This window comes from Somniosus microcephalus, chromosome 11 (assembly GCF_052327205.1).
Source record: "Somniosus microcephalus isolate GS21.2 chromosome 11, FLI_Smic_1.0, whole genome shotgun sequence".
Taxonomy (NCBI): Eukaryota; Metazoa; Chordata; class Chondrichthyes; order Squaliformes; family Somniosidae; genus Somniosus; species Somniosus microcephalus.
The window spans coordinates 218,195,503-218,217,170 of record NC_140997.1 but is presented as its reverse complement, the minus strand read 5'-3'; the positions used below and the strand labels follow the sequence as shown (position 1 = coordinate 218,217,170).

Genomic DNA, 21,668 nt, shown 5'->3' with positions numbered 1-21,668 from the left:
GAGGACTGGCTCGCCTCTCTTCTCTTTCCCCTCGTTTCACTGGGCTGAATTTTGCCGGCGTTTGGAGGACGGGTTCGGAGGCGGGTCTGCTGTCAAAATCCAAATGATTGACAGCGGGGCGGTATCCCGCTCTAAACCCGCCTCCTTGGCAGTTTCCCTAGTGCCGGTTCTGCCTGCGCTTTGCGGACACGGCACTAAGCGGCGGGTCATTCAATTGTGCTAGTTGAGGGTGTTTAAACCAATGTACTCACCATTTTAGCAGGCACAAATTATTTTGCCAAGTTTTCCGCGAGGTTCCCGTCGCTCGGGGATCACGCCAGGTAAGTTTGTCGGGTTCTGAACAGCTCTCCATTTCTTTCAAATAGGTGACAGCTGTAAAAGAGGTTTAAAACCTCACAATTTACAGCTAGTTAGTTTCCAATCTCACAAGCTTCAGGCTTGAGTATTTGGAACAAATTTTTAAGTTTTATACATTTGCGAAGTGTTTACAGTAAACTCTCTAGTCACTGTCACCTCCTTGCAACGTCATATCTAACCCTTGATAGATTGGTTCTGTCATCTGAACTTCACCTGCCATATGAATCATCAGAATGGGCACTGACATGAAATAATACTGAGCGGCCTGCGGGTGGCGCTGTCCAGGGAGAGTATAAATACTCGGGCATGGGCCCAGCTTGCGCAGGACATTCTTAACAGGAACTAGTGAAGGACACAACTAGACCTCCATGTTGTAAAACAGTTGATTAAAGCTTTGTTTAACGCTTAGACCAAGTGCCTAGTAGTTTTCTTACGTCAGGCACGATTTATGCTCTGTCACTTTGGTCCTCCGAATCTGATGACGATCAGCCGCAGCAGCAGCAACAACAAGAGCGCCAACCTTATCCTCAACCACCTGATGCTGCATAGGGCATCAGCGCAGGGCTGCACCGCGTCGGAGGCCATACCCCCAAAACAGGGTCTACAGGCAGAGGATGAGCGTCCTCAACATGACGGAGCAGCAGTGCCAAAGGAGGCTCAGGCTATCGCGCCAGGTCATCGCCGACATTTGCGCCTTACTGGGGCAAGACCTGCAGCTCAGAGGGAGGGGTGCACATGCCTTACCAGTGGCTGTCAAACTCACCCTTGCCCTCAACTTCTTCGCCTCAGGCTCCTTCCAGACATCTGCAGCAGACCTATGCGGCATCCCGCAGTCGGCGATGAGGACGAGGAGGCCGACATGAGGTTGGTGACGAGGATGAGGAACACCTGGACGAGCTGGCGTTCCCATTGCGACCAGTATGCGAGCACGTTGCTGCCCGTCATGCCAGGGATACCCTTTATATGGCAGATTTCAATAACTTCATGCAACTCATACATGTGGCTGCCACCCGTGTACGCAGGTTTGCATTACCCAACACCAACACCATGCAGCAGTCAAACTGATTCGTCCCTTGTTTTGACTCTCACCACCATTGCTGGGTGTGAAATGAGCCCTGACCCTTCACTCTGCCACTTCCATTTCATCACACAAATTTGCCAACAACCTCCAAGTGTGACAATTAGATGATTTATTAACAGCACGTCATAGAATACTAACATGACATTGATAAAGAAAGACACACCTGAGTGACTACCCTTGTGACTATTTGTGTGGGATCTTTCTATTCCGGGTGCTTCTACGTCGTGCTACCCCTGCGGCTTCAGCAGAGGTAGAGGCAGCCTCCTCATTTCCGTGCTGCGCCTGCTTAGATGCCTTTGGCGGTCGTCCTCTGGGTTTTGGAGCCATTGATGGCTCCGCCAAAGTCTGCTCCTCCTGCGACTGTGCAGGCGCAGACTCCGCCATCGCTATCTGGGGCTCTGACCGAGGGGTTGGCAAGGGGGTGGAAGTCAGAGCGCTTGGAGCGGTGTCCCCTCCCATCAGCAAGTAGCCGGAGAGCACCATGCTGCACTTCAGTGGGGCCATGAGGGCCCACCTCTACACTGAGATCCCTCCTACAAAGGACGTCTATGGTTTCTTCCCTCCATAGATGCCCATCTCTCCTCCATTTTTCCCCATCTCTCCTGCATAGATGAGCATCTATTTTGAAGAGAAAACATGTTCTCATGTGACTGGCGCCGTGTCTCCTCCATGCAGGTGGCCATCCTATCCATGGAGGAAGCTATAGTTGCCAGTGGGTGCGCCACGGTGTTGCTCATGCTGGAGATGGACTCCTCCATTCACTCACACTTGCAGTCACCGCGGTCGCAAAACCAATCAGAGCCTCCTGCAGCTCCAGGATCGCCCTCTTCCTGGATGGCTCCTTGAGGCTCAGCGTCTGCATGTGGCTGGGAGACTCCTACGCCCACCGATGAGGAGTCTCCACTGTTGTCACTGTCCCCACCATCGGCTGCTGCCCAGTTGTGATCTGTGAGACACCAAGTAACAAGATTGGCCCAGAAATTCGGGTCGAGGGCTTCCCGCAGGTGCAAGCCCCTGATCTGCACTTACCTAGTGCGCTGGCCGTTGAGCTGTGGGCCCGCGTGGGATTCCAATCCGGGGCCTGCTCCAGCTGCCGGCGCGCAGTGCTTGCGTATCCCAGGGGCGCAGTTAGTTCGATGCGTCCCCTGGGATCAAGTGGGCCATGGGGAGCCAATGGTAGCAGGGAATGCACCATTCATAAGTTTGACAGGAAGGGCTGTCAAACTTATAAATACTACAAGCCCCAAAACATCACTAAATCTTCAAATAATTTTTTTTTTAAATCACATTTTTTAAATAAACTATAAATTACATGAAATAACTATTTTAAACAATAATTTTAATTTTTGAAAAAAATAATTTTATTTTCTAACGGGGCTAAAAATAAACTTACCTTTCTTTAAAGTATTTAAAAATAATAAACCTGTGAAAAAAATGTTTTAATTTTAATTAATTCACCACTTACCTTGTAAAAAGCAGGCCTTGCGACTGCTTTTTAAATGTGTAACTCTTGGAGACTTACTCTCCCTGGGAAAACCTGCAAAAAAAACGTAAGTTTGATGCGCACGCGCTGCCTCTCCTGCGCACGCGTTCGACCTCTGAACCCCTTCTTTCAGGGGAACGGAAGTGCCGGTTTCCCCGCGCATGCGCAGTGCATGCAGGAAACCGGCACTTCCATTGGGCTTACGGGTGAGTACCCCGTGCGTACTCACCCGTGGAGACATGAGTTTCTGGGCCATTACTCTATCTCGCGACATACCCACCGAGGTGTGCGACTCTGCGCTGGTGCTGGGTTGTGTTGTCTGAGGTGACGTTGCGCCCTCGGAAGCAGGAGGCTCCAATGAGGAGTCGTCTTGCCGTTGCTCCTGGACATTTGGTGGGGGGGGGGTTGCTCTTGATGGACCTGTGAGAGAGTGAAGACATCAGTTAGATATACAGGATGTCTACTGCAGACACATACCATTATCCACACGATGAGCATTCATCTTGTCTTGACATCACACCCCATATGAGGCAATGATGAAAGGCGTGTAATTGTATGGAAATTCATTCTGTCACCAGTTTCTTCTACTGAGCCCCTCTCTCCGTCCCCCACTTCTGGAACGTCCACCACTCCAGCAATCTCCAGAGCTGCCTCCTCTGCACTTGTCAGATATGACATGGTTTGTGGAAGCCCTCCGCCCGTTCTCTCCCGCTCCCTCTTATTGTGGACTATCTTTTCCTGCACGGACGGAAAGAAGAGAAGGTTCAGTGAGAGTGATGGTGTGAGTGTAAGGAATGGAATGGTACAGAGCTTTACACTGACAATTTGACGGAGTGGGTTAGCAATACCAAGTTGCCTCCTTTTGTGTTGTTAGTTGCTGTCATTGCATAACGATAAGGCTCAGTGTGAGGGCTGCATAGTAAGATGGTGGCCTGATAATGTAGATAGAGTTAGAGGGATGGATGAAGGTACAAGGGATGTTGAGCTGTGTAGAGTTGTGCAGGAGTAGGGGTGGCAATGTAGAGTGGTGCGAATGTGATGAGACACAGAGCAGCATCAAAGTAATGATGGCTCAATACTCCCTTTTCCTGATCTTACTATATCACTGAATCTCTTGCGGCACTGCACCCACGTGCGAACCACCGCTGACAGCCCCGTGACCTCCTGCGATATCTGCAGCCACGCTGTCTTTGTCTGCTGGGGAGGCCTCTTCCTGCCATCTGCAGGAAAGACAACCTCCCTGCGTGCTCTCACTCCCTCCAGAAGATGATGGAGGGATTCATCTGTGAAGCGAGGTGCTGCTTGTTGGCACTGCAAGCTCATAGTGCAGAGACTCAAACACTGATGGGACTGAATGCTGTCAATTTGCAACTGAGAGTAACTGGGGCCATGGCCCCTTTAAATAAACCGGCAATAATCGCGTCGTCCGGTGACGTCACCGGACCTGCACCCTGGGCTGGGAAACGCGGAGGGCGGGCCTAACGAGGCCCATTAGGGCAAGGTTCGATTTATCGACGGGATCCACGCAGCAGCGGGGTCGCCCCTCTCTGCCGACCTCTCCCGCCTTGAAGCCGCCCAGGTCGGCGAAATCGCGGCCACTCTTTCAGTTGGGAGAGGAGCAGAATGGTGCTGGGAGCCTAAACTAAGCAAAGTTACGTCACGTTTTAATGCCAGCACAGAAACACAGAGTAGATTGATGTTGGCTCTTGCTGACATACACTCAAGAAGCTCGACACCATCCAGGACAAAGCAGCCCGCTTGATTTGCACCCCATCCACCACCTTAAACACTCACTCCCTCCACCACCGGCGTACCGTGGCTGCAGTGTGTACCATCTACAAGATGCACTGTAGCAACTCACCAAGGCTTCTACGGCAGCACCTCCCAAACCCGTGACCTCTTCCACCTAGAAGGACAAGGGCAGCAGACTCATGGGAACACCTCCACCTCCAAGTTCCCCTCCAAGTCACACACCATCCTGACTTAGAAGTATATCGCCGATACTTCATCGTCGCTGGATCAAAATCCTGGAACTCCCTCCCTAACAGCACTGTGGGAGTACCTTCACCACACAGACTGCAGCTGTTCAAGAAGGCGGCTCACCACCACCTTCTCAAGGGCAACTAGGGATGGGCAATAAATGCTGGCCTTGCCAGCGACGCCCACATCCCATAAACGAATACAAAAAAAAGCCAACACTGGCTTAGTTTTTTGTTTTGTTGATAACTTAGACCCGATTTTAACTTGGAAATGCAGTGGTATTGAAGTTAAAATTGCTGTGCACCACTTACTGCCCATTTCCTGCTCCGCTGCCATATTTACTGGGACCTTCCACTTTGCAGCATAGGCACCTGCCTGAATCGGGAGGACGCCTCATTACCGTGTCCTATAATGTATATAGGACCCAACGTAAACAATTATTTTTTACGGAGCAGGAGTTCTCCTCTGAGCTCCACGGGAGTAATGTGTGCCACTGCCACCATGGGCTCTCTTCCCTGCTCCCCTCCTTGGGATTGGCCCCTCCGCTTCCCAGACCTACCTCCTGCTATCCGGGTGAGGCTCCGAGCTGCCCGATACTGCGATGGTTCCGAGCCGGTGAGCTGCAATGGGGGCGCCCTATCAGGTCTTGCCAGCTCGCAGGCGGCATGGTGGTGAGGCCCGGCACTTAGAGTGGACCAAGCCTCCTGCCAGCAAGAAGGGGTGGGCATTCTGCCCACTGCCCGCCCATTCCATGCCTGGAGTTTTAATATGCTCCTTTAGATCTGGGGATATATATCTCTAGGGAATGAGTACTAATTTGTCCAGTTCATTTTAGAATCCTTGGAGCATTTCTCCACATGTGCCGCAGGCCCCAAGCGCTCAGTCAGCCTCTGATATGCATAGCTCTTGTCACTATTTTAGGAACTCCAAGTGAGCTCTCTTAACTGCTAACATCTCTGCCATGCTGGGCTTTAAGGATTTCTTAGAGCCAGTTGGTTTGGAAGCAATTTATTCCCATGGATCAGTTCTGAAATCATTCAGTGGAACATACTAGTCATTTCCATTTCCCTTCTTGAGAATTACATTTCTGTTGCTGTTACTCCAGAAAACCCTTTGGACTATTTATGTTGGAAAGTATTATTATAAATACAGTAAACGAGCCAAAGTTAAAATTGACATTTCAGTCGATTTTTGCTACTCTATTTTTAAGTTCCTGACATAAATATTTATTCCTGCCCCTCAGAAAAGGCACTCTTGTGGAAATGTCATGTCGGAATAAACTTGCTTTTAAAAGGAATCGATTCTGCTTCTGTTAGATTGACTCGGGGGCCAAAGATTCCTGTTTTTCAATTGCAACCCTCCCATTCCAGAGTGTGTCTGAGAAAGACACGGGAAAGAAATTGGAAAATGTCTGAGTGTTCCGTTCTGGGCTCCCATTAATTGTTCTCCCCACAACTCCAAAGTTCTCAGCCCTGACCCAAAACATACAGGCCCTCCAAATTACATGGCAGGGTGCTAGCATAGGAACCCCTAACACATTTGTGTGTCTTCCTTCCCCTCTTCCCTTGTTAGGTGTCAGCTGTGGCTCAATGGTAGCACTCTCAATTCACAATTCACAATTCAAATCGCTTTATTGGCATGATAAGTTACATCTTATGTTGCCAAAGCATCAAAATACATTTATGGTTTAGCACATAAACGCAGTTCTATTCATACAGTGTATAAACAGGTATATCCCTGAGTGTATAAATATACATTCGCATTGTTTATATATATTCTTTTCTTAGTTTACTGGTTGTCCCTCTGTTCATGGCAAGCTGTAACATAGTGTGCCGCCAGTGTTATACAGCTTCTCTCCTCTCCCAGTAGGAATGGGAGTTTTTGGTTGTCATTCAGATTTCTGAAATCAGGGCATATTTGTGAGAATTTTTGGTAGAAATTCTCCCTGATGCCCTGATATTTTCCTCTCACCTCTGAGGTCAGGAGGTTGTGGGTTCAAGTCCCGCTGCAGAGACTTGAGCGCAAAATCTAGGCTGACACTCGGTGCCAGTGCTGAGACTGGGCTGACACTCCAGTGCTGCACTGTCAGAGGTGCCATCTTTCCGATGAGACATTAAACCTAGGCCCTCTCATAGAAACAAAGAAACATAGAAGATAGGAGCAGGAGTAGGCCATTCAGCCCCTCGAGCCTGCTCCGCCATTCAATGCGATCATGGCTGATCATCCAAATTCAGTACCCGGTCCCTACTTTCTCCCCATATCCCTTGATCCCTTTAGCCTTAAGAAATATATCCAACTCCTTCTTGAATATATTTAATGAATTGGCCTCTACTGCCTTCTGTGGTAGAGAATTCCACAGGTTCACCACTCTCTGGGTGAAGAAATTCCTCCTCATTTCTGTCCTAAATGGCCTACTCCTTAGACTGTGACCCCTGGTTCTGGACTCCCCGACCATCAGGAACATCCTTCCTGCATCTAGTCTGTCCAGTCCTGTCAGAATTTTATAAGTTTCAATGAGATCCCCTCTCATTCTTCTAAACTCCAGCGAGTACAAGCCCAATCGACCCAATCTCTCCTCATACGTCGTTCCTGCCATCCCAGGTATCAGCCTGGTGAATCTTCGCTGAACTCCTTCCATGGCAAGAACATCCTTCCTCAGATAAGGCGACCAAAACTGCACACAATACTCAAGATGTGGTCTCACCAAGGCCCTGTACAACTGCAGCAAGACATCCTTGTTCCTGTACTCAAACCCTCTCGCTATGAAGGCCAAAATACCATTTGCCTTCTTAACCGCCTGCTGCACCTGCATGCTTACCTTTAGCAACTGGTGCATAAGGACACCCAGGTTTCGTTGCACTACCCCTTCTCCCAATCTATTGCCATTCAGATAATAATCTGCCTTCCTGTTTTTGCTACCAAAGTGGATAACCTCGCATTTATCCACGTTATATTGCATCTGCCATGCTTCTGCCCAATCACCCAACCTGTCCAAATCATCCTGGAGTTTCTCGGCATCCTCCTCACAGCACACATGCCCACCCAGCTTTGTGTCGTCTGCAAATTTGGAGATATTACATCTAGTTCCCTTGTCGAGATCATTAATATATACTGTGAATAGCTGGGGTCCAAGGACCGATCCCTGTGGTACCCCACTAGTCACTGCCTGCCACTCGGAAAAAGACCCGTTTATTCCAACTCTTTGCTTTCTGTCTGCCAACCAGTTCTCTATCCAAGTCAGTACCTTGCCCCCAATCCCATGTGCCTTAACTTTACACGCTAATCTCTTATGCGGACCTTATCGAAAGCCTTCTGAAAGTCCAAATACACCACATCCACTGGTTCTCCCTTATCTATTTTACCAGTTACATCCTCAAAAAATTCCAGTGGATTAGTCAAGCACGATTTACCTTTTGTAAATCCATGTTGACTTTGTCCGATCCTGTCAATGTTTTCCAAGTGCTCTGCTATTACATCTTTTATGATGGACTCTAGCATTTTCCCCACTACCGATGTCAGGCTTACCGGTCTGTAATTCCCCGTTTTCTCTCTACCACATTTTTTGAATAGTGGGGTAACATTAGCTACCCTCCAATCCATGGGTACTGATCCAGATTCCATCGAATGTTGGAAGATGATCAGCAATGCATCTACTATTTCTAGGGCCACTTCCTTAAGTACCCTAGGATGTCGATTATCAGGCCCTGGGGATTTATCGGCCTTCAATCTCATCAATTTCCTTAACACCATTTCCCTACAAATACTGATTTCTTTCAGTTCCTCCCTTTCATCAGACCCTATGTTCCCCGACATCTCTGGGAGGTTATTTGTGTCCTCCTTTGTGAAGACAGAACCAAAATATGCATTTAATTGGTCTGCCAATACTTTGTTCCCCATTATAATTTCCCCTGATTCTGACTGCAAGAGACCTATGCTTGACTTCACCAATCTTTTTCTCTTCACATATCTATAAAAGCTTTTACAGTCAGTTTTTATGTTCCCTGCAAGCTTACTCTCATATTCTATTTTCCCCTTCTTAATTAATCCCTTTGTCCTCCTTTGTTGAATCCTAAACTGCTCCCAATCCTCAGGTTTACTGCTTTTTCTGACCAATTTATATGTCCTCTCCTTGGATCTTATGCTATCCCTAATTTCCCTTGTTAGTCACGGTTGAGTCACCTTTTTTGTTTTATTTTTATGCCAAACAGTGATGAACAAATTCTGTAGTTCATCCATGCGGTCTTCGAATGTTTGCCATTGCCTATCCACCGTCAACCCTTTGAGTGACATTCCTCAATCAATCCTACCCAACTCACTCCTCAGACCATCGTAGTTTCCTTTATTTAAATTGAGGACCCTAGTCTCTGAGTCAAATACTTCATTCCCCATCTTAATGAAGAATTCTATCATATTATGATCGCTCCGACCCAAGGGGCCTCGTACAACAAGATTGCTAATTAATCCTTTCTCGTTACATAATACCCAGTCTAAGATGGCCTGATCTCTGGTTGGTTCCTCGACATATTGGTCCAGGAAACCATCCCGTAAACACTCCAGGAATTCCTCCTCCACAGTATTGTCACTAATATGGTTAGCCCAATTTATATGTAGGTTAAAGTCACCCATGATGATTGCTGTGCCCTTATTGCACGCGTCTCTAATTTCTCTTTTAACGCCATCCCCAACCTCCACATTACTGTTTGGAGGTCTATATACCACTCCCACTAACGTTTTCTGCCCCTTGGTATTTCTCAGTTCTACCCATACAGATTCCACATCATCAGAGCTAATATCCTTCCTTACAATTGTGTTACAACTGTCTGCCTAGGTGGATGTAAAAGATCCCTCTGGTACTAGTCGAAGAAGAGTAGGGGAGTTCTCTCTGGTGTCCTGGTCAATATTTATCCCTCAACATCATTAAAACAGATTATCTGGTCATTATCACATTACTGTGCGCAAATTCCCTACATTACAACAGTAACTACACTTCAAAAGTACTTCATTGATGGAAGACGCTATAGAAATTCAACTTTCTTTCCTTTATCGGAGGTATTAATCCATTTAAACTAAATGGGTTAAGGTCTCGTTAAATAGTGGAGGAAGGAATTTCAGAGCAAGTACTCATAAGCTGGTCTCCCACGGTGTAACTTCAGGGTGAGAGTGTTTTCCGTGGGTCTTCACCTTTCCCCTACCCATCCCTCAAAAAAGTACCAGAAGGAGGTTTATAACTGGACCGTTGTCTGATAACAGGAGCCCGTTCAGTTTGGCCCTCGTAATACGCAGGCCGGTTCCCAATGGCACAAGTGCAGCCGAGTGGGTGCTGGTGCCTTTGCTCCTGGCACAGCCACTAGCAGGAACTCACCACGAAAACAGTATTTGGGAGAGGTGTTTAATGGATGGCCGAGCCGATATCGTGCATTTTACACTATAGTCCGAAGTCAAAACTACCCCCATAGTCTTTTGTGTACAACTTTGTCAAATGCCACCATGTGGCAAGATTTCTTTTAATGAAATTTCACTTTTGAATATTTTTAAATTAGATCGAGGGTATATTTTGCAGACAGGTGGATATATGGCCACTGTAGGGCCTTAGGGCTAAAAATTCGGTATCGCGGCACCAGGTCTTTAGCGCCCGAAATTTAGCGCTCGCCCGGATTCCCGTAGCGCCCGCCTGAAATTCAGTTGCGGCGGCCCAAGACGGAGGCGGGCGCTATTGCAGGGTTTGGCCGCCTCGTTTGGGGCGATGAAAGTCAGTTTCAGGCGTCCAGCTGCCGCTGCGGCACCCGATGCGGTGCGGCAGGCTGGGGTACTGCAGGCCTCCTCCTTCTCTTAAGGAGGAGCTGCCTGCAGCCGTGAGATCGCCGCTGGATTTCCCCCGGCAAATGAGCCCGGCACCACGGAGAAGTGCCGGGCTTGCGGGAGTCAGACATCAATGCCGCGGGGGGGTGGTGCAGGAGTCCGGGGAGGGAGGTGCGGCCAGGCGGCCGCCGGGAAAGCGGCCGGCTGCCCCTCCACCTTTATGCGCCGGCCTCTCAGAGCTGCAAGGCACCGTTTTTCAAACGCTGTTTGCGGCCACCACGGGCGAGGCGGCCGCAACTGAATTTGGCGGTCGGCACGGAATCGCATTGGAACCGGGGCGCTGCGCACACCGATGACGTCGTCGGTGCCGGCGCAGCGCTACCGGCTAACGCCGATGTTAGGGACCAACTGAATTTCGGCCGCTAAAAAACTTCGGCCGCAAACCACTCTATAGCCAATAAGTGGGCGCAAACGCGACTGAATTTCTAGGCCTTAGTTTCTTATTTAGAATTTGCATATATGTGAAGTTTTAAAGCATTCGGAGGTGGGGTGGAAAATGTTCCCTTCCCCTTAAGGTTGACATTGTATTACCCTGTCCACCTTGGGCACAGGGTGTATTCAGCTGAGGTGTCATTTGAGGGAGCAGCTTACTTTCCAGCAAAGTATCTCCCCTCCCACAACATGCGCATTGAATGTTCATCAGACATGGTTGTTAAACATTCAGGTGTAGGATTCTCCCAGGGTAAGAGCGGGAAGAGGACCAGTGTGGCAGTCATTTTGGTCAATTGGCCGTGAAGGGGGAGTGGGATAAAACAGACAGCGTCCCCTGAGACTATGTAACTACTCAGTACACCATCAATGGTATTGTACCTGTAACGGTTTGCACTTTTCTCAGCCAGAGCTTTATTGAAGGAATGTCATATTGCTATAAGTAAACTAAATCTCTCTCTTTAATTTAATTCCCCTTCTACTCTTTAAAATAAAGAGTCAGATATCCTCTACATTACCTGGGAGGTGGGGGGAGGTGAAAAGCAATGGGGGGAGGAGAGAGGTGGAGCTACGATTAAATAACCATTTGCAGATACTTTACAATACACTTATGCACATTGCGATCTTATTTCTCTCCGCCCAACCTGTAGGTATGAAGAGAATGAAGGAAACTCAGCTGAGTGTGATGAATTCCTGCCTCATTCAGATACTGAGAAGAAATCAACTCGATTCACTGATGTAAGTTTGTTTTGGTATTTGTGAAGAAAGATTTGTTCCTCCACAATTGGGCAAAGTGCCGAATTTGGTCAATTTGATCTGAGCAGATCTTAGGTCCTTGAGTGAATGGTTGACTCTCAGAATTGTCAGTCAGTAGATATTTTTCCTCCTCCTGGTTTTCTGTGTTCTAAAGACTTTTCTCATTGCAGTTTGAAGGGAAAACCTCATTCGGGATGTCAGTATTCAACCTGAGCAATGCTATCATGGGCAGTGGCATCCTGGGTCTGGCGTATGCGATGGCCAACACAGGCATTGTCCTTTTCCTGTAAGTACACCTTTTATCTGTTTTAATCAGTCATCTATCTCTCCTCTTCCATGTCTTGGCCACACACCATCCATGACTGAGAGAACAGGCAGGTAGCCCACTGATAGGCCTCTATCTGTACTATTCATTGGCTGTTGGGAAGTGTGCAAGGATAGCCTGGAGTGACTCTCCCTCTTTTTCCCCTCCCTCCCATGTGGAGAAGTACCTGGTTTTCCCCAACACAGTCAATAACTCACTCTCCTGTGAATCACAGGCACGAGTCTGTACTCCACCATTATTTAGAGCTGTCTTTCTTTAAAAAGAAAGTAATTGTTTGTGGTGGTCTACTAAAGGGTCTGTGATAGATACGTGAATCACTGCTTGCAGCAAATTAGATATCAGCCCACTATTTTCCGCTAGTATTACCCAATCAGTAAATGCATCATTTGTGTGTTTACGGGTTCATTAACACTAAACAGAGAGGGGAAAATATTGGAGCAGTTTTCCTCCCTCTGGAATGAACTATGCAGCTTCTTTCCTTTGGAGACCATCTCATTGATTATTTAACCTCACAGCTACTTTCATTGATCTGGTATCGGATTAGCTTGCTGTTTGATTAAGGTGGACCTGCAAAGCTTCAGGTGAGGAGAGTCCATGCTTTTTGTTTTCGTGAGCTGCTTAGGTTCACACTGTGGAGACTCGTGGACTACATTAAAAAAAATTATATCGGTGTTTCCGTTAATTTGCAAATATCTGAAGCTGCAGATCTCAACAGAACTTGTTAGTATCTTGTTGATATATACTTAAAAAGGAAGAATTTGCGGGGCCATGGGGAAAGAGCAGGAGAGTGGGACTAATTGGTCTCTTTCAGAGAGCCGGCACAGGCACGATGGGCCGAATGGCCTCCTTCTGCGCGGTATGATTCTATGATCACTCTGATTTAGGATTTAACCACCAATCATACAACAGCGCTAAGGACAGTCTTTTCCAGAGCACCAACATTTAAACAGGAGAAACTAGTAAGTAAGAAATACAAGCCCTACTAGAACCCAGATTCTTTGGCTTCATAGGCCAGACCACAAGGGGTTGAGGGCTAGAAATGGCCCATAAGCTGCAGTTTGGACACTCTTACTCCACATTGATTGTGGGTGATGAGGGAGGTACAGTGATGGTGCCATTGCTTTATCTGTATGGCCATTTGAGGTTGACAACTGGGAGAACCCACTCAACGAAGGCAAACTTAGATTGTCCACTAATGTTGAAATTTGGCCTTTCGGTCACTTGTTCATCTTTCTACTGGCAGTGCTACACACCACAAAGCTAAAGTTAATATCTTCCAAAGACATTCTCCCCATTTATGTTTCTATGGGTAAGCCATTTAGGACAGAGATGAGGAGGAATTTCTTCACCCAGAGAGTGGTGAACCTGTGGCAATCTCTACCACAGAAGGCAGTAGAGGCCAATTCATTAAATATATTCAAGAAGGAGTTGGATATATTTCTTAATTAAGGCTAAAGGGATCAAGGGATATGGGGAGAAAACAGGGACAGGGTACTGAATTTGGATGATCAGCCACGATCTCATTGAATGGCGAGCAGGCTCGAGGGGCCGAATGGCCTACTCCTGCTCCTATCTTCTATGTTTATGTTTCTATGTCTATTCAAGTCCACTCCCCACCCCCGAGCTCTCTGAAATTGTGCATCCCTTACACGCTAGGTGAACCCTATTACAAAAGCAAAATACTGCGGATGCTGGAAATCTGAAATAAAAACAGAAAATGCTGGAAATACTCAGCAGGTTAAGCAGCATCTGCGGAGAGAGAAACAGAGTTAACGTTTCAGGTCGATGACCCTTCGTCAGAACTAGAAAAAGTTAGAGATGTAACAGATTTTTAAGCAAGTGTGGGGGCAGGGAAAGGGGGGAGGGCAGGAAAGAACAAAAGGGAAGGTCTGTGATAGGACTCTATTCCATTCTCCCAGTTTCTCTGTCTCCATCGCACCTGCTCTGACGATGCCACCTTCCATACTAGTGCTTCTGATAAGTCTTCCTTTTTCCTCAACCGAGGATTCCCCTCTACTGTGTTTGTCATGGCCCGTGACCGTGTTTGTTCTATTTCCCACACAGGCAGGAAGGCAGGAGAGATTAAAAGACAAAAGGGATGATGGTGCAAGGCAAAAGGAGCTGGTAATGGGACAAGTTAAGAAACAAAAAATAAGTCTAGAAGAGGTGTAAATGGGAATGGCAGAATCATCAACAGCTACCATGTGGAAAAATAATAGGAGCAGAGGTTTGGTCTGAAATTGTTGAACTCGATGTTGAGTCCAGAAGGCTGTAAAGTGCCTAATCGAAAGATGAGGTGCTGTTCCTCGAGCTTACGTTGAGCTTCATTGGAACAGTGTAAGAGGCCAAGGACAGAGAGGTCAGAGTGGGAGTGGAGCGGTGAATTAAAATGACAGGCGACTGGAAGCTCGGGATCACGCTTACGGACTGAATGGAGGTGTTCTGCAAAGCGATCACCCAATCTGCGTTTGATCTCCCCAATGTAGAGGAGACCACATCGTGGGCAGCAAATACAGTATATTAGATTGCAAGAAGTACAAGTAAATCGATGTTTCACCTGGAAGGAGTGCCTGGACAGTGGGAAGGGAGGAGGTAAAAGGGCAGGTGTTGCACCTCCTGCGCTTGCACAGGAAGGTGCCGTGGGAAGGGGTGATTGAGGAATGGACTAGGGTGTCATAGAGGGAGCGGTCCCTTCGGAATGCTGAAAGGGGAGGGGAGGGAAAGATGTGTTTGGTGGTGGGATCACGCTGGAGGTAGCGGAAATGGCAGAGGATGATCCGTTGAATGTGGAGGCTGGTGGGGTGAAAGGTGAGGACAAGGGGAACCCTATCGTGGTTCTGGGAGGGAGGGGAAGGGGTGAGAGCAGAAGTGTGGGAAATAGAACGGACACGGTCGAGGGCCATGTCAAACACAGTAGAGGGGAATCCTCGGTTGAGGAAAAAAGAAGACATATCGGAAGCACTGGTATGGAAGGTGGCATCGTCGGAGCAGATGCGACGGAGATGGAGAAACTGGGAGAATGGAATAGAGTCCTTACAGGAAGCGGGCTGGGAGGAAGTGTAGTCCAGATAGATGTGGGAGTCAGTGGGCTTATAGTGAATGTTTGTCAATAGTCTATCCCCAGAAATGGAGACAGAGAAGTCGAGAAAGGGAAGGGAAGAGTAGGAGATGGACCATGTGAAGGTGAGGGAAGGGTGGAAATTGGAAGCAAAGTGAATGACATTTTCTAGTTCAGGGTGAGAGCACAAACCGGTACCGATACAGTCATCAATGTACCGGAAAAAGAGGTGAGGGAGGGGACCTGAGTAGGACTGGAACAAAGAATGTTCCACAAATCCCATGAAAAGGCAGGCATAGCTAGAACCTATGCTGGTTCCCATAGCAACACCTTTGATTTGGAGGAAGTGAGTGGAGTCAAAGCAGAAGTTGTTCACTGCGAGAACAAGTTCAGCCAGGCGGAGGAGGGTGGTGGTGGATGGGGACTGGTTGGGCCTCTGTTCAAGGAAGAAGCGGAGCGCCCTCAGGCCGTCCTGGTGGGGGATGGAGGTGTAAAGGGATTGGATGTCCATGGTGAAAAGGAGATGGTTAGGGCCAGGAAAATGGAAACTGTTAAAGTGGCGGAGGGTCGGAAGAATCGCGAATGTGGATGGAAAGAGATTAGGCAAGGGGAGAAAAAATAGAGTCGAGATAGGAAAAAAATCAGTTCTGTGGGGCAAGAACATCAGTTCCGTGGGGTGAACCCTATTATCTGGCTACAGGAAACTTTCGATTTACCGGCACCTAAATAACCGGAAATCTCGGTTAACCGGCAAAATTCAGGAGTAGGTTCAGGTAAGTTTTACTTCATATTGTACTCGCCTTCCTCGATCTGTTGCTGTGCAAGGGTGTGGCTGCAGTTGTTGCTAAGCTACAGAGACGCTTGGAACTTGTGGCCATTGTTCTGAACCTGTTGCTAAGCAACAGGGTTTGTTGCTTTATACGGAGCTCTCAGCTCGCCGTATGTTTTACTATAGCGTTCGGTTATCCGGAATTTTTGATGAACCGGCACCACGTCAGTGCCGGATTAAAAAAAAGTTTCCTGTATATAACGAAAGCAAACGTCGATTATTTGGAACCAAGTCATGTGTTCTTTTCTCCCCCCATACTAAGGTCTCTGTTTCAATGCACTTCCAAGCACCAAGAGTAAACAACTTGTCTAGAGGCATTCTTGCTTGTATTTCTCAAAACACAGCTAGCAGAAGTACTCAACAGAGTTTAGGATGAGCATCACTAGATGCAAAGGGAAGAAGCCCCTGATGCAAGTAATCAGTTATGCCTGCATATACTGGCTACTGATGCGTCTCCCACTGTCTAACCGCATATTCGCGTTCACGTGACCACCTGGCATATTAGTGCAAAGGTGGGCTTACTTTTTCCAGGAAAGCCTCTCTTTGGAATTGGGCTCTAATAACATGACCACATGACCTGAGAAGAGAAATCACCCATGCCATCACATTTTTGGGGAGGCATCACTGGGCAGCAAAGCCCGTTATGGTTAGCCTCTGAAAGGGGAAGCGCACACGAGCATAAAATGTTATTAAATAGGAGCAGGAGTAAGATGCGGGTTCAGTCTGTGCGGTAGTGGTCCAAATATAGATATCCTGAGAAGCCGATTGCTGAGGGAGGTTTCTGTAGATTGGCAGCTGTCTGTAAATCCCGAGCTTCTGCGCTTAAGGAGAGGCTAAGTCATCAAGGTCAGAGAAAACAGCAAGAAAAGTCTGCCTTTTATGTTTCGATGTGGTGAAGTGTGACAGGCACAAGAATATAATCTGACCCCCTCCTCCCCCAATTAGCATGCTTCTGTGTCATTTCCAAATATCATCACTTGTGTCGATCACCTGAACCCCTCTGTTAAATTATTGCCTACAGCTCACTTATTCTGTTATAATAATACACAGATTGTACAAGGAGATTTCTTCTAATATGTTGTAGTTTATTTCCCTTTAAACCCTCAGCAACAGTATCACTTTGAAGGGTTGTACCTTTCTATTAATATCGTTCAGCATTGCACAGAAGCCCTGCTACATTCATTAACCAGTCAAATATTTTAACTCTTTGCTCCCGATCAACACTAAAGCATATATTAAGTCAGGAAAGATGTCAAAAGCTGGGTGTCGTTTTTGATCACCTGGTTTTGGATATCATTGGAATCCTTTGAGACTAGTTTGAAGTCTTGTAACTCCACTTCCAAAGATCTGTTCTTCCAAGTGTAGTCGAGTGCAGTAGTGGCCTGGGTCAAACTGGAGACCTTTTAAGTTTGATTTTGAACCTCTGCTCAGATAGCATTACATTCAGAGAAATACAGATGCACATGTTATCAGCTTCTAACTCAGTGACAGCTTTTCGAATGTTGCTGTGTTCCAAAAATGACCCTGTCATTGAAAGGGATACAACTGGGCGTCTCTTTTGGAGCTAAAATCCCAGCCTCAATTGGCAGCCACACTCAGACTTCTCCCGCTTAGAGGTAGGGTGGGTGTCTGGGGAAGAGTGGGAGTATTTAACCAGGAACAGATGGTCCCCTTCTCCATCGGCCAAGTGCAACTGCAGGCCACCTGACCTACTTAATGTGTTTGAGGCATTATTTAGATGTTTAAGGCCTGTTCTGTCCTTATAACGGAGTAAGATACTGTGAAGTTGCAGAGGGGGAGATAGGGATAAGGATCATTTTGGGCTGCAAACTACAGGAAAACTTTTTTAAATAAAGAGCTTATCTTTGCTTCTCAGTGCGACGTGCTGCTGCATCATTCATTTTCTATGGACCATGTTTACCTGCTAGGTTAGTTTACACGTGGCTGTATTCAAACACCAGTGATTTCATCTGTTCAGGTTGAGACTCTTCAACAGGCAAAAACATGTTTAGCACATATCTCCACACATGCAATTGTTGGTCTGGTACAGGGGGAGATATGCCATGGAATAACAAGACATGGATGCACTACCTGTCCTCTAGGTTGCTTGATATGCAAAGATATAAGGAAAAGAGGAAAAATGAAATAACTCCAAAACAACAACACCTCCCCCCCCCCCCCCCCCCCCCCCAGTGAATATAATATTCAGACACATGAAATATGATGCTCGGTGTGTAAGCATTTGAAACCCATCTGAAGTATGTATGACTTGATGCTATCGCAAGAGTGAAGGTCTTTGAGCTCACAGCCTGGATAATATTCACTGTGGCATTTCCATTTGCTGTTGTCTCTGGGGGGAATTTTAACCCCCCGACGATGATCAGGTTACTGGCGGGTGAGTAGGTTAAAATATCAAAAATGGGAAACCCGACCCCAACCCACCTCCAACGCACCCACTTGTGGCTTTAACGGAGGCGGGTTTGAGTGCAGCAGAGTAACCCGACCTCAAGAGGCAGGTCCGTCATTATAATATGTTAATGAGGGTATTTCCCTCGGATTTTGACTGTGATTTGAAATTACCACCTCCAGTACGGGGTTCCCTGGACTCGGGAAACTCAGCAGTAAAACGGAGGCGTGATTGAGCGGCACTTCATGGGGATGGTTCAAGGGCAGGTGTCCCGATAGGAATAAAGACTCAGTGCTCACGGCTGCTTTCTCAGTTCCCTCTGGTAAATGGTTCGCTGAGAGTACTTGTGGTGACAGACGTGTTGGTAAAGTTTGGAGGTGTTCACACCGAGAACATCAGGATAGGTGGTGCCATGGCTGCTTTAGATTGGACCTCGGACGAGGAAGACAGTTGTCGTTCACAGCAGCATGGCCGTGCTGTGGTGGGCAACAAGAGAGCTGGAGCAACAAGTGAGCGCTGGAGCAACAGAGAGGCCAAGTTTGCAGGAGTCACTACCCACCTAACAGGATGTACAGACAGAGACTCGGCTTCCTTGACCTCTCTGAAGAGCAGTGCTTCCGGAGGCTCAGAGTGACACGTCAGGTGGTCGTAGGCATCTGCAGCCTCCTAGCAGAAGAACTGCTCTTGCTGAACCTGGTGGCCACGCATTACCAGTCGTTGTGAAGGTCACTCTGCCCGCTTTGCTTCTGGCTCTTTCCAGGGCACCACCAGAGACATCTTGAGGGTCTCCCAGTCGACTGCACATGAAGTTCATAAGGCAGGTGATGGATGGGTTGTTTGCCAGGGCTGGGAGTTATGTCAACTTCCCCTGCGACGACAATAGCCAGAATGAGCGGGCACTTGGATTCGCATCTCTGGCTGGCTTCCCACAGGTACAGGATGCCATTGATTGCACACACTTGGCAATCCGAGGACCTAATAGCTCACAGGTTAAGTTGGTCATTCACACTGGGCCAAAATAACGATCAGATTCCCCTGCCCCCACTCCCTCTCCCCCACCACTCACACAGTGCAATGCTGTAACCAACCACACACCCATTGCACATCCCCCAATTGGTCCTGTCAATTCATGTCTTCACATTCATCACTAAGCTACTGGAAAGGCAGGTTGCCACTTGGTGCATAAGACTGGGCAGCACAGGGAATTGGAGCAAATTCATAAATTTTATATGAGAATTTTATATCGGATCTACGTAAACCTGAGCTCATCCAAAGCTCAGCTGCTCGTGTCCTAATTCTGGCCTCTTGAGCATCCCTGATTATAATCGTTCAACCATTGGTGGCCGTGTCTTCTGTTGCCTGGGCCCTAAGCTCAGGAATTTCCTCCCTAAACCTCTCCGCCTCGCTACTTCTCATTCCTCCTTTAAGATGCTCCTTAAAACCTACCTCTTTGACCAGACTTTTGGTCACCTGCCCTAATTTCTCCTGTGGCTCGGTGTCAAATTTTTTGTCTTTTAATGCTCCTGTGAAGTGCTTTGGGACGTTTTACTACATTAAAGGCGCTATATAAATACAAGTTGTTGTTGTTGTGAGGTAATAACAAAAGGAAACTTAATTCTCTTCTTAGGCAGTCCCTCAGAACCGAGGATGACTTGCTTCCACATTAAAAATGATTTCTCAGGTGACTGATGAGTCCAATGTGGGACCTACAGTCTCTGTCACAGGTGGGGCAGATGGTGGTTGAAAGGGCGGGTGGGTGGGGTGCTTGGGTTGACGTGCACTCCTTGCGCTTGGCTTCCGCTTGCTCCCGGCGAAGAGACTCGAGGTGTTCGGCGCCTTCCCGGATTATTCTCCTCCACTTTGAGCGGTCCTGGGCCAGGGATTCCCAGGTGTCCGTGGGGATGTTGCACTTTTTCAAGGAGGCTTTGAGGGTGTCCTTGAAGCGTTTCCTCTGCCCACCTGGGGCTCTCTTGCCGTGCCGGAGCGCCGAGTAGAGCGCTTGTTTTGGGAGTCTCATATCGGGCAAGCGGACGATGTGACCCGTCCATCGGAGCTGATCGAGTGTGGTCAAAGCTTCGATGCTCGGGGTGTTGGCCTGTGCCCTTGGTGAATTACATTGTTTTTCTCTACCTTTTCCTACCGCTCCTATGTGGTATAATCCCTGTGGCTTCAGCAGAGGTAGAGCCGGGCTGCTCGGATCCCTGCTCTGATTGCTGAGATGCTCTTGGCCGACGACCTCTGTGTTTGGGAGCCCGTGAGGGCCCCGCCAAAGGCTACTCCACCTGCACCTGTGCAGGGACACACTCCGCTGTCGGGAGAGGAAGCAGCATATCGGGTACTGGCTTCCCATGTCCCACTTCCATGTCCCCTTTCGCCATCATCCCTCTCCTGGGCCAACGGCACATCATTCCTGCCTCTCTGCTGGGGAGCAGCTTGGTGCAGATCAGTGACACTGTGTAAGGCCACAGATCAGGTATCTGTCATCCTGTTTAAGGCGGCAGGCATGCTGGCATCCAAAGTCTGCACGGCCGTGGTCATCGCCTGCACAGACTGGTTTGATAACCACGATTGACGTTCCACAGAAGCGGCCACTCTCTCCAAGGCAGACATTCTCGCAGCTCCCTGCGACATCAATCCACTCGCATTGGAGGTGGACTCCTCCATCCTCCGTGCTCTTGTGGAGAGCGTGTGCGTGTCACGTCTGCCAGTACCTCGCACATTTGCTGCTGCCCCTCTGTGATTCTCCTTTTCATCAGTGGCCAGCATCTGTGTCCAGCTGATCAGAGCTTGGAGAGGGCTACGCCCATCGACAAAGGTTCTCCACAGCTGTCCCTGCCACCAGTGTCTGCTTGTGCTCACTTGCGAGCTGTGACTCACCAGGTGAAAGCCCAACTAACTGTCTAACGGGACCCGCCGGAGTGCGAGTATTTGCACAGGTGCCTGGTGGTATGTCCTGTGACGGTGTACCCGCAGAAGGAATCAGGTCCGCTGAAGAATCGTCGTCAGGAATGTCGACAGACTGCTGCTCTATGTGTGAGGCCCCTGGAGGAGCAAAGAAACGGATATGAATTAGTACTGGTAATATAACAATGGTGCCATTCAGC

The 21,668-nt window shown here is 48.1% G+C and overlaps 1 protein-coding gene across 4 annotated transcripts in view; it reads left to right on the top strand.

The window, feature by feature from the left end:
- Nucleotides 1-21,668, top strand: part of slc38a3a (solute carrier family 38 member 3a) — a 224,898-nt gene that overhangs the window by 94,107 nt on the left and 109,123 nt on the right. For all 4 annotated transcript variants that reach the window (XR_015080074.1, XM_086001973.1, XM_086001971.1 and 1 more), the window contains exons 3-4: nucleotides 11,840-11,927; nucleotides 12,116-12,231. Coding sequence is in view for 3 of the 4 variants with exons in the window: in XM_086001973.1 (XP_085858099.1) it covers nucleotides 11,840-11,927; nucleotides 12,116-12,231 (204 nt within the window). In the remaining variant the exon portion in view is untranslated. The remainder of the gene's footprint in view (nucleotides 1-11,839; nucleotides 11,928-12,115; nucleotides 12,232-21,668) is intronic.